This window comes from Festucalex cinctus, chromosome 11 (assembly GCF_051991245.1).
Source record: "Festucalex cinctus isolate MCC-2025b chromosome 11, RoL_Fcin_1.0, whole genome shotgun sequence".
NCBI classification, from domain to species: Eukaryota; Metazoa; Chordata; class Actinopteri; order Syngnathiformes; family Syngnathidae; genus Festucalex; species Festucalex cinctus.
Window position 1 is genome coordinate 24,052,602 of NC_135421.1, and position 12,979 is coordinate 24,065,580.

General features: G+C 39.5%; 1 protein-coding gene across 6 annotated transcripts in view; it reads left to right on the forward strand.

Annotated features, from left to right (window-relative positions):
* LOC144030233 (dedicator of cytokinesis protein 9-like) overlaps positions 1-12,979 on the forward strand; it is a 63,698-nt gene that overhangs the window by 48,236 nt on the left and 2,483 nt on the right. For 3 of the 6 annotated variants that reach the window (XM_077536351.1, XM_077536349.1, XM_077536350.1), the window contains exons 28-52: positions 431-577; positions 659-742; positions 849-960; positions 2,090-2,268; positions 2,367-2,483; positions 3,354-3,465; positions 3,566-3,699; positions 3,845-3,956; positions 4,043-4,109; positions 4,198-4,245; positions 6,057-6,193; positions 7,078-7,193; positions 7,278-7,415; positions 7,495-7,677; positions 7,784-7,897; positions 7,978-8,193; positions 8,300-8,357; positions 9,230-9,336; positions 9,440-9,562; positions 9,640-9,753; positions 10,691-10,837; positions 10,950-11,160; positions 11,511-11,701; positions 12,447-12,547; positions 12,632-12,770. In XM_077536351.1, the coding sequence (XP_077392477.1) occupies positions 431-577; positions 659-742; positions 849-960; positions 2,090-2,268; positions 2,367-2,483; positions 3,354-3,465; positions 3,566-3,699; positions 3,845-3,956; positions 4,043-4,109; positions 4,198-4,245; positions 6,057-6,193; positions 7,078-7,193; positions 7,278-7,415; positions 7,495-7,677; positions 7,784-7,897; positions 7,978-8,193; positions 8,300-8,357; positions 9,230-9,336; positions 9,440-9,562; positions 9,640-9,753; positions 10,691-10,837; positions 10,950-11,160; positions 11,511-11,701; positions 12,447-12,547; positions 12,632-12,770 (3,207 nt within the window). Of the gene's footprint in view, positions 1-430; positions 578-658; positions 743-848; positions 961-1,119; positions 1,150-2,089; positions 2,269-2,366; positions 2,484-3,353; positions 3,466-3,565; positions 3,700-3,844; positions 3,957-4,042; positions 4,110-4,197; positions 4,246-6,056; positions 6,194-7,077; positions 7,194-7,277; positions 7,416-7,494; positions 7,678-7,783; positions 7,898-7,977; positions 8,194-8,299; positions 8,358-9,229; positions 9,337-9,439; positions 9,563-9,639; positions 9,754-10,690; positions 10,838-10,949; positions 11,161-11,510; positions 11,702-12,446; positions 12,548-12,631; positions 12,771-12,979 lie in introns of all 6 variants that reach the window. The other 3 variants (XM_077536352.1, XM_077536353.1, XM_077536348.1) reach the window with 2 other exon arrangements.

Below are 12,979 nucleotides of genomic sequence, written 5' to 3' on the forward strand. Positions count from 1 at the left end.
AGCAACATGTCAAGTCTTGTGGATAGCCGCAGCACCACAGTCAAAGTAACAGCAAGTCTTTTTAACACTTACTCAGTGTGCAGTTTAATTTGCTGCATTTGTTCATACCCCATAAAGCAACCACATCCGTGAGTTTGTTTTCCACTGGCAACAATCGGTTGTCCACTGTGAGCCTTCTTTTTACAACAGGAGATTGTATGTGGTTAAGCGCAATGTTGCCGCATTTCAGGAGAGAGAAGCCAATGATCACGGATGTTTGTCAAATTCCATACACTATGTACACTATAAGAGGCAAAAGTATCCTTACCGCTTGTTGTCAACTGAAAATGAAATAAGTTAACCACACATTTCACCATCTGTCTTTTAAAAAAACGGAGTCTTCATTTTTTATGCAAGTCTCACTCGCCAACATTCTGGTTGTGCTCATCAGCTGTCTCGGAATCAGAGATTCTCAGCATCCTTCCATCACACTGTGGAGACTGTGGTCAACATGATGATGCCTCACATCACTCAGAAATACAAAGACAATCTAGATGCAGCCAGGAACGCCAACCACAGCCTGGCTGTCTTCATCAAGGTGTGCTCATTAGTGAATCTCATTTGTTTCTTTACAATTTTTACATTTCATTTGTAATACTGACAAAACGACTCACTGCAGCGCTGTTTCAACCTGATGGACAGAGGTTTTGTGTTTAAACAAATCAACAACTACAACAACTGCTTTATGCCTGGAGATCCAAAGGTATGTACCGTAGTTTTCTTATTTTTCATTAACATGGCCAAATTGCAATTAAGATTGAGAATGAATGCACTGACTGCACATGTTCTGTTTACTGATTCCAACGCAGACGTTGTTTGAGTTCAAGTTTGATTTCCTACGGGTTGTGTGCAACCATGAGCACTATGTTCCTTTAAACCTGCCCATGCCTTTCGGGAAAGGGAGGATACTGAGATTTCAAGGTAAGTGAGTTATCATTGTTGTAATGTTGAAATTGGACGTCATGAATTTCCTGTGTGAAGCCAATTGAATATTTTTTTTCCTTTGTTGTTGCATATTCTGACTTTGCCTTCCTGTTTGTCTTTATTTCTTTTGTCATGTATCTTTATAATCTCTTTAAGATACAGTGGAGTCATACGATACTCCAGTAGGTAGGTGAAAGGTTTGCTGCTTGCATGCCAGGACACTTAAATCAGATCAATCTGACTTGAGCCCGGAATGTAGTGAAATCCCTTTGAAAGATGGAATCCAATCTACTAATGTTATTGGAAGTAGACAAATGAAGCAAGACCCTGTGTAAAAAAAGTGAAAATATACAGTGAGATACAATTTTGCTCGTCTCACCAATCCTTGACAATCAAACAATACTTCAAATGCTAACTTATTTGCAAATGAAGTATTTGCATTGCTGTGAACATAGCCTGTTCTATCTTAATCAAAAACCTGTTTATCCTCAATTATCACTATTAATCAAAATCAGCAGCTCACTCTTTTTTTTCACAACATCAATCTCAACTTTTTTTCTTTACAATTATTGTGACTATAAAATTCTGTTAGCTGAAAAATTGTGATTTATTACAGGCCACAACATTAGGCACACTTAAATCAAATCAGCTGCTTTTGAAAAGCTAGCTATGCTAAATTTTGAATGGGTGTCAATGTTATGTTATGGTTATGTTATGGTAAATGTGTTTTTCTTTTGAATTGCATCATAATATTTTGGTTATTTTGTTTTGCTTGGCTACACAAGGATCTACATGCTTATTAGTTGAGCCTAGTCGTGTTAGTAGTTGGCCAAACTACTCGTGAAAAAACATTACTAAGACACTCAGACAGTTCTAGTACACAGAACTGTCTTACTAGTGAGGCGAAAGCGTATGGATGTCGAATAAATGTTTCGACAGGTTTCCATGTGTTTATGTAAGGTTTCATTTTGTGGTTGCAGTCTTCATACATCCCACGCTTTAAAAGTGCTTGTTTCTGATTTAATTGTGTCAGATTCAAATGAGATTAGAAATATTCAATTTCCACTGATTGGTTGGTGTTGCTTCCTGTGCCGTAATCTCCTCTGCCTGCACTTCCTCCCCTCAGACCTCCAACTGGATTACTCGCTGACAGATGACTTTTGCAAGAACCACTTCCTGGTTGGGCTGCTTCTCCGGGAGGTCAACGCAGCCCTGCAGGAGTTCAGGGAGATTCGACAAATCGCCATTCAAGTGCTGAAGAACCTGATGATAAAGCACACGTTCGATGACCGCTACACCTCAAAAGTAAGCGGCGCCGTGTTTCCTTCGGGCTTGTTAAGTGATTCACCTCTGTGTCTGATTGTTGTTGGAGACTGCCGCTGAGTGATTCATGTGTTTGCCAGAGTCAGCAGGCGAGGTTGGCGACCCTCTACTTGCCTCTGTTTGGTTTGCTGCAAGAGAATGTCAACAGGCTGAATGTGAAAGAAGTGATCCCCTTCTCTGTCAACCACTGCAACAGTGTAAGGGTGACACCCAATGGCGTCTTTTGGTCTAGCATGCAATTAGCAACAAAACCATTACACAAATCTATGACCTATACTTGTTTATGATACATTAAAAAAAATCTTTAATAGCACTTTTAGGGTGCAATTAACTTAGTCGATGCCAAAGACGTATTTGTTTTTTGTTTTTTTTGTTGTTGTTGTTTCCAGAGTTCATACATTTAGTCCCAGGTACTGTACTTATTTATATTTTTTAGTCTTTAATTATCTGCATTAAATTAGTCAGTTCAACACATTGAGAATGATACGTAATCACTTTCATTTTTCCCACAGATTATTTTTTTTTTTTTTACTTACATTTTTTGAGGGGGGATTTTTTTTTTAATTCACATTTTCCTCTCCTTTTTTTTTGTTTTTTTGTTTTTTTTGTTTTGTTTTTTTACGGGGAGAGGGATAAAATCCTCATTTTGTATATTGGAGATCTATCAGCGCTTTTGAAGAATTTTTGGGGCTTACTAAAAAAAACACCAATGTTTAAGTTGTAATATCAACATTCCCCACTAGATGGTAGACATGGCTTAGTTGCACTTGCACCAAATCTTATACTGCCCTTTTGTCATAACATCTGCTTGGGAAGTGCGCGGTCCACTTTGCACCTTGGTCACCATTTTAGTGACATGACAATAGAAAAAAAATAGTGATGCCTCTTTGTATGATTAAGTGCAGTTCCACATCACTACAAAAATGCAAAATTGAACATTCACAATGTTTGAAAAACAACATTTTTGATGCAGCTCTAGTAAGATTTCTGTGAGGGTATTTGTCTTGTAAGATGATTCTGCTGTTTCTTCTGGTCTAAAAATATTAAAATCATCTTGTTTCTCTCAGAATGGAAGAGAAGATTCCCTCCTCACCAACGCTTTGATGACACCACCAAGATCCAGCACTTTTTTGGACACCAGCTTGCACAAAGATGTTTTTGGAGCCATCTCTGGCACTGGTGAGCAACGGAATGCTGATGGAGAGAAATGGGGAATTAATAGTTATTTTTAGAAAAATAAAAAGAATCTAACAATAATAATTCCTCCTGTTTCTTATAGCCTCCCCTCACACATCCTCTACACCCAACGTTAACTCCGTGCGCCACGCGGACTCACGTGGCTCCCTCATCAGCACCGATTCTGGCAACAGTCTGCCGGACAGGAACACGGAGAAAGGCAACTCTTTAGACAAGGTACATTTTATGCACCAATGATGTCACTAGAAGTTGGTTTGAGTCTGTTTTATCTGCCAAACTGCACACTGCATGCTCAGGGTGTTCTTTAAATATTTAAGTTGGCTTTCCTAAAATCATCAAGTGTTGATTGTCTGCGTCACAGAGCCATCATGCCTCATCACTGGGCAGCCTGCTCCGATGCGATAAACTCGAGCAGGCAGAGATCAAGAGCTTCCTCATGTGCTTCCTACATGTGCTCAAAAGCATGTCTGAGGGTAAGATTATGATGTCATTGTTTTCACCCTTTCACCTATTAGACCAAAGCTAGATTAAATCGAGCTAACGGAACGTACCTCTGCAGACGCTTTGTTCACGTACTGGAACAAAGCTACATCTGCTGAGCTGATGGACTTCTTCACGCTTGTCGAGTAAGACGTCTCAACATCCTCATTTTGACCTAATGTTTGGTTTATTTTCATGGATTGATGTTCATTTTTTTTTCCCCCTCCCCATTAGAGTGTGTCTCCATCAATTCAGATACATGGGAAAGAGGTACATCGCAAGGTAATGTTGTTTAGGTCATGGTGCAAAAATATCTTTTAGATGGTTTTTGTATGTAATCAAAAGAATTTCACACGTTTGTTGACGCGCAAAGCGATAATTATCTAGCTTTAAACATTACTAGTAAATTAAATCCATCAACAGGACTGTTTTCCTGCCTTATTATTGACTGATTTAGTCACCTTTGTGTGAATGGAAATTCTTGCTTGAAATTTAGATTGGATTTTGAAATGGTTTTAATTTGCTTAACCTAAGAGAAAATAATGAGCTAATTATTGATAATTATTATTGATTATGGTCAGAATTTGCACTAGTGTAGAAATACACTACACTAAATTGAGTGTGGTTTCTAATAACTGTTTTGATTGGGCAGATGTGAAATTCTTAAACTCCAAATTTGACTATAGACAAGTTCTCCATTTCTGTTTGTCATATTAAAGATTTGTTTTGCTGTTGTAGTTCATTTTGAGTCTCCTCGTGTAGACAGCGAGTGTAAATGTTATGTGAATGTATGTTCAATATCTTAACTCAAAATGGACCCAAACCACTTAGGCGCCTCAAATCTCAATTACCAGGGGTCTTTAGGTGTTTGCTCTCTTTCTATCTCTCTAATCCCCCACCGCTGTTTCTCTACTCACATTAATGCTGGCAAGTTTAACACTGTGAATGAATTAAAACCTGGCTCCTGCCCTCTCCTGCTTGGGTAAGCCGTCTGTGTGGAATAGAGTAAATGCATGACTCCGCTATTTTTTTTTTAATTTATTTTAATTTTTTTTGTGAGGTTGCAGTGCTGTGATATGACGACATGCATGGCTGACTTTTTGCTTTAATACCACCACTTGATGAAATTTGTAGCTATTGCATGATGTCACTAATTAACTACTACAACAGGGCAGTGTTACACTTGTTCTCACGTTATCTAGTTATATAACCATGAATATGATTGTCATGGCAAGATTTTTTGTCGGGCAAAATGTACAACAAGCTATATGGGCTAAAAAAAAAAAAAAATAGAGAGATGCAAGTCAGAATATTTTTCTTTAAATGAGGATTGGGTCTTAGTTCACATTGAATTTTGTCCAAACACATTTTGAACAATTGTATGCTTAACTCATTCACTCGCAGCCATTTTTACAGAAACAATCCCCTTCGCTGTGTTTTACTGGATTTTGACTGATTTTGCAAGGCCCACAGAATATTGTGTTCTATTGCTATAAAAACATGGAACCGACTAAAAGAAAGATTAAAGTCTCTTCTTTCATCAGAAAAAATATATATACGGTATCTGTTTCCGTTTTGTATCAATTAGCATTAGAATATAGCTAAGCTTCATTATTCACAAATGTATTCAGAATTCTGAGTAATGGAGCTTTTTTTTCAACCTGGCCCTGGTTGATCTCCTTTGCTGTGCTGCCACCTGCGTGTTCGTGTAATAATTACCATTTCTTCAATTGTTCTTTGCAGTTGAAAGGCTGCATCAAAGCCTTCTGTATGCTCTAGCATAAAAAATATATATATAAAAAAACAAACATAAATACGTCTTAGAGAGACTTAAAACATTTAAAATAGAACGTATTTATATGTTTTTGGGATCATTTTCTCTTCCAGCATGCCCTTGCGCACAAAGTAAGGGCCATAAAAACGTCTGACAAATGTCTTTTTAAAGTCATTATTTCTGTAAAAGGACATAAAGAATTCCATATGCTCCACTGACTTCCGTGTGCTTTTCATAAGTCATCCTAACCTGCTCAGCTAACTCTGGTCCGCTGTAGAGTCTGCTAGACTCATCAATCTCTGTCCTGTTTCCTCATCAGGAACCAGGACGGGGCAGGACACGTAGCGCATGAGCGGAAGTCTCAGACTCTGCCTGTGTCCCGTAACAGGGCGGGAATGATGCATGCCCGCTTACAGCAGCTCAGCAGCCTGGATAACTCATACACATTTAACCACAGTAAGTGCGCCATACTCAACTAGTCGACATGCATCTTAAAACCAGAAATCAAAAGCCCCGCCTTCTCGTGCTTTCTTCATCATCACCATCATTTTCGTCGCCATCTAATTCGATTCAGTCTAATTCAGTCTGCCATTAGGAAGAAAATTAGCTTCTTTTTTTTTGCCTTTAAAGCTTTGTGACAAGTCTCTTACTAAAGTTTCTTTGTGCTTTCAGTGTAAAAAAGATATCAAGTATTCTTGGAATATCTGTAGAGCATGGTAAGAACGTATCAGGATGGCAGGCAGTTCTCAAACATTCACTACCTCTGTAGGGCCAGACCGGTTAATTGGGCCGATTATAGCGCATGTTTTTACTCTTCTACTATACGGAGGTCCTGTTGCATTGTTCTGTGTGTGTGTGTTAGGCTCACATAGGAGAACATTGCAATTTTATTCATGGGACTTTGAAAGAGCATCTTTGTCAATTAGTTAATGTTTCGTGTATCGGCCGATATTTTTGATTTTTTTTTTTTTTTTTTTTAAGTATAAATTTTAATTTGGCTAAAACTATCAATAGTACCTGTTTATACATTGTCCTGTCAGTGAGTCATCCAAGTTTGGCTGCACACGTGAGCAGAGTTTATAGGCTGCCACGGGAAGTAAATAAAACTTTATTTATTTACTTTAGTTATTTGTTTTACTCTTTAAAGAATCTAAATTAATCTCCAGATCACTTTAATTTTGACAGCCCTAGTACATCGTCAATTTGGAGTGACATTCACAGACGAAAGTATAATTTATGTCAGCTTTTATCTAACTTTATTTGACCTTATTTTATCCTCTTCAGTTACTGCTACACTATGGAATGAAATGTGAACATACTACAGCCATCTTCTTCTTTAGCTTACAGTCACACGGATGCAGATGCGTTAAATCACTCTCTGCTGGAGGCCAACATCGCCACTGAAGTGTGCCTCACCGTCCTGGACACCCTCAGTATCTTCATTATGGGGTTCAAGGTAAAAATTGATGACATCATAACTCTTTATAGTCCATTACGTCACTTTCCAGGGTAAATCATGTTTCTTCACTCTTAATTCCAGACCCAACTGTGTGCCGACCATGGTCACAGTCCGTTGATGAAGAAAGTTTTTGAAGTCCACCTCTGCTTTCTGCGAATCAATCAGTCGGAAACTGCCCTCAAACAGGTCTTCACCTCACTGCGGACGTTCATCTACAAGGTGGAGATGAGGATTTTTATCGTCGTCGTATTCTGAGCCTGTCATTGCAACTCACGCCGATTTTTTTCTGTCTTTTCAGTTTCCCAGCACGTTTTTTGAAGGCCGCGCTGACATGTGCGCCGCGTTCTGCTACGAGATCTTGAAGTGTTGTAACTCCAAACTGAGCTCCATTCGCAGCGATGCCGCCCATCTGCTCTACTTTCTCATGAAGAGCAACTTTGATTACACGGGACGCAGGTCTTTTGTCAGGACACACTTGCAGGTGGGATCCTCTGAGAATTTGGCTTAGATGCGGAACATGGATGCATTTTTATGGCAAAAAATAATAATAAAATAGCACTGAACTTGGCTTTCATTTTCAATTTTAGGTGGTGATTGCTGTCAGTCAGTTGATAGCTGACGTCATTGGAATTGGAAGTACTCGCTTCCAGCAGTCTTTGTCCATAATCAACAACTGTGCCAACAGTGACAAAACAATCAAGGTCGCCATTGTTTAGTTATACTCTGGTCATTGTGTAATAATGTAGCTATAATTAAAAAAAAAAAAAATCTCCCTCAACAGAACACAGCTTTCCCGTCTGACGTGAAGGATCTGACCAAGCGAATCCGAACAGTGTTGATGGCGACCGCTCAGATGAAGGAGCACGAGAGAGACCCTGAAATGCTCGTGGATCTCCAGTACAGTCTGGCCAAATCTTACACAAGCACACCAGAGTTGAGGAAAACCTGGTTGGACAGCATGGCTCGAATCCATGTCAAGAATGGAGATTTGTCTGAGGTCCGTGAAGCAAAAAAAAATATTATTAGGGTAGTACATCTGTTTCACATTTCTGTTTTATAATGTGACTTTTTTTTTTTTTTTTGGGGGGGGTCGCTTCTTCCAGGCGGCCATGTGCTACGTTCATGTTGCAGCGCTGGTGGCAGAATACCTGCGAAGAAAAGGTATTTGCCTCTGAGGCTTGCCTGTCAAACTTTAGCTCGGGTCTGCAACCTGTGGCTCTTTAGTCCGTGAAAATGTCCAAAAGTGACCATAAAATGTGCAAAAAGGAAGAGGAAAAGCAGAAAATTACTATAAAATGCCCATGAAAGTGTCAAAAATGTTAAGAGAAAAGCACAAAAGATAAGGTTCAAAAAGTAACTGTAAAATGTCCACACAAAAAAAAAAAAAAAGGCAGGAAATTACCATAAAATATTTTTGGAATTGCCAAAAAAAAAAAAGTCAGAAAAATGTATCAACTAAAACACAGAAAAGAAAATGTAAAAAAAAAAAAAGTAACTATAGAATGTCTAAAAACAAAAGAAAAAAATACCGAAAATTACCATAAAATGTCCACACAAAAAAAAAAAAAAAAAAGTCAGAAAATTGATTTAAGAAAATGCAGAAAAAAATAAACCTTAAAATGTCCCAAAACAAAATAAATCTAAAAAATTACCTTAAAATGTCCACAAAATTGCCAAAAATGTTAGAAATTTGACAGAAAGGCAGAGAATTCTAGGAATGTATGAAAAATTACAAAAACAAATCCAAAAGCTGAAGATAAAAGGGAGAAGAAATTTAATCTCGACGTATTGGATGCTGCATATTATTATTTTTATTTTATTTTTTATTTTTTGTTCTGTTGCAGATCTAATTAACTCTTCGGCCCTCAGTGCATTATACTAACACTGTTTCATTTATTACAATCTTCAAATATATTGCGGCTCCAGACCGATTTTTGGTTATTTATGTGGCCTAAATGGCTCTTTTTGACAGGAAAGCTTGCCGACACCTGCTTTAACTGCTTCCACTGATAATGGTCTCATATTTTCCGCAGGCATGTTCAAACAAGGATGCTCGGCGTTCGAAGTCATCACACCAAATGTTGATGAAGAGGCGGCCATGATGGAGGATGTCGGCATGCAGGACGTCCACTTCAATGAAGTAGGTTTTGATTCTGACCGTTTTTCAGTAGATTTTTCTGGTGATGCACATTTCTTCATTTTCATCCAGTAAGTCATATTGAACCTGAATATATTTCGATCAGGACGTCCTTATGGAGCTTTTAGAGGAGTGCGCCGACGGCCTGTGGAAAGCCGAGCGCTATGAGCTCATCTCCAATATCTACAAGTTGATCATCCCCATTTATGAGAAGCGGAGGGACTTTGAGGTACACAGCCTTTTAAGATGGCGGTTGGATCGACTGCAGCCATTTGTTTCCGTTAACGTTTCTGATTCTCTGCGCAGAAACTGGCCCACCTGTACGACACGTTACATCGAGCGTACAGTAAAGTCACGGAGGTGATGCACACGGGCAAGAGGCTACTGGGCACCTACTTCAGAGTCGCATTCTTTGGCCAGGTGAGTTCAGCTTTTATTCTGGAAATGTCCTGATTTCCTTTTTTTTTTTCTTTTAAGATTTCCAGTTTGACCTTGAATGTTCCTATGTGACCTAATGCAGTGGTAGTTATTACTTAATGCATTCTAACACCGTTTTCTATGTTTTTGCCCTCTTTTAAGGCAGCGGTAAGTTATGTGCGCTTGCACCTTGCTAGCTTCTCCGAACTGCTCGTGCGTCGTGGTGCAGTTGCTATTCTCCATTTGCGCTTTAATCGAACCGTTTCTTGCCTCAGTCGACTGTTCTGATCTTCATTACAGCTTCTGCATTTGTTGCATGGCAGCTTCTACATGCATTTCACGTCATTTGTGATACAAATGAGTAGTTTCTGGGTGTTTATTTCCATCTATCACTGGCACAGTATAATGATACTTTGACTTTCTCCTCTCCACACTGCTATAGCATTACCAGTTTACTGATTCAGAGGCTGAGGTAAATGAGTGTGATGATAGTCAACATTGTAGGACTGCAGTGTGGTTTTCGATTGTGCTCCTCTCGTTGCTTCTGAAGCGTAGTGTTAAGAAAGTACCACAAAACGTTAAAATATAGCAGGATTCGCCGCTTAAATAGGTCAAAGCATGTCTTTGTTGTTGATCGGATGTACGAGTGTGACACTGAGATCTTGCTTTACTCCTCTTGTGTCCTTTTGGGTTGTCTTTTGAAACTGATTCTAGCTGTCAATCCAGCACTGACTACAACATTAGTGGCAGCTCATTTGAATCTCATTTGATTGTGAAAGTATGCCTAATGTTGTGGCCAGTGATTGTTGTTTTGGTTTGGTGTACTTGGATATTAGGGAGTGAGTTGATAGATGGTTTGATTTGGTTCCGTGGCCTTTTTTTTTTTTTTTTTTTTTTTGTATGTTTGATATGTGTTTATATGTGTTATGTATCTTCTTAGGGCTTCTTTGAGGATGAAGACGGGAAGGAATATATCTACAAAGAACCCAAATTCACGCCATTGTCCGAGATATCTCAGAGGCTGCTCAAGTTGTACTCGGACAAATTTGGCCAAGAGAATGTGAAGATGATTCAGGACTCTGGAAAGGTATTTCCTTGTGTTTTAACAGCCGGTGTGGTTTTTGCCATCTATAAATCATAATTAAACCTATTAGATAGATAGCATAAGACTCAACAGTGACAAATGTTGTCTTCTACAGATCAACCCCAAAGACCTGGATTCTAAGTATGCGTACATACAAGTGACGCACGTGACGCCCGACTTGGAGGACAAGGAACTGGCAGACCGGAAGACGGATTTTGAAAAAAGCCACAACATCCGTCGCTTTGTGTTCGAGATGCCTTTCACCGTGTCGGGCAAAAAGCAAGGCGGGGTGGAGGAGCAGTGCAAACGCAGAACTATTCTAACCAGTACGTGACAACCAAGCCCGAATGCGTTACATTTAATGTCAGTTACTTTAGCAAGAAAAGATGTAGAGTACAGTACATCTTTTATCGTACGCTTCTGTTAGCTTCCATATCAACAGTTGTCACATGTCGTTCACACATGCGTGAAAGATCTAGATTAGATCCTGAACGTGTCAGCTTGTTTCCCCAAGGACTCGTCGTAAGGCGCAATCACACTTTTATATTGCTGTATGGCGCAACAAATCCAAAAGTTCAAGCGCAGATCCTTATCTTTACTGTCAGTCTCTGTTGGGCAGACGCTTCATCCGCCACCTCTCACGTTCTGTCCCCCAACCCCCACCCCCACCCCACAGCCACACACCGTTTCCCGTACGTGAAGAAACGTATCGCCGTCATGTACCAGCAACACAAAGACCTCAGCCCCATCGAGGTGGCCATCGACGAGATGAACAAGAAGGTGGCTGAGATCAATCAGCTGTGCTCCTCCAACGAGGTGGACATGATTCGACTGCAGCTCAAACTGCAGGGAAGCATCAGCGTCCAGGTCAGGACGCCAAACACTCACAAGGGCATCAAAAACTTCCGCCAAGCCTTAAACATTTGTCAACGTTTGTTTCATACAAAGGTGCTTTATGTAATTTAAAATGCAAAATAAAAAAAAAGTCCAAACAAAAGAGTTAGTAAAGAATAAAACGTAGCTTACTAAAATTACCAAAATAATAATGTACATGCACAAAAACAAGATTTTGGAAAATTTTATTTTAAAAATTCTTTAAAAGACCTTAATGATAGGGTGTTGAGGGGGAAAAAGCCTAGTTTCTAACCTGGATTTTAAAGCATTTACATTTAAGGCTGACTTTACTAATGTTGGCAGTTTAGCATAACAGCTAAATTCTGCTTCACCATGTTTGCTTTGAAATCTGGGCTTCATTATTGAGCCAAGTCTGTAGACCTCAGAGCCTGACTGGGTTCATCGTCAATTAGTTTTTTGGTTTTGTATTCAGAACATATATCACAGGTGTCAAACTCGGGGCCCGGGGGCCAGATCTGGGGCCCCCCATATTTTATTTGGCCAGTGAAGGCAAATCATATACTTACTGTTTCCAAATAAAATACTACAATTTATTATTTATTTCATAGTAACATTGATATTGATATATTGACATTATAATATATTATATTTTTAAAATATCCATCCATGCGTTCTCTCTAGCGCTTAATCATCAGGGTCATTGGTGAACTGAAATCAAAGTCACCTTTATTACATTCTGAATCTCATTTTTGTGCAGGTGAATGCCGGACCGCTCGCGTACGCTCGTGCTTTTCTGGACGACGCGAGTGCCAAGAAGTATCCGGATAACAAGGTCAAACAGCTGAAAGAGGTCTTCAGGTGAGATTCCTCCTGACAGATGTTAACCTTCGTCTTCGTCACGCTCCTTTTAATGCATCCCGACGCTGTCGCCGTCGCGCGCAGGCATTTCGTCGAAGCGTGCGGCCACGGCCTGGGGATCAATGAGCGGCTCATTAAAGAGGACCAGCAGGAGTATCACGACGAGATGAAGGCCAATTACAGAGACCTGGCCAGAGAGCTGTCCATCATCATGCACGAGCAGGTGAGTGTGCTTTTTTTTTGTCAACAAAATAAGATTGACCGTAACATAACATGCATGTTGATAACACAACTTTCTGTTTTCTTTTGTTGCCGACATGAGCAGATTGGATGGTAATGATAATCCTAAATGTTGTTGTTGATTGGTCCAGCCAGATGTATGTGTGTGCTCTTACATTCACCTAAGCCATATCCACGAATCACAAAAAAAAA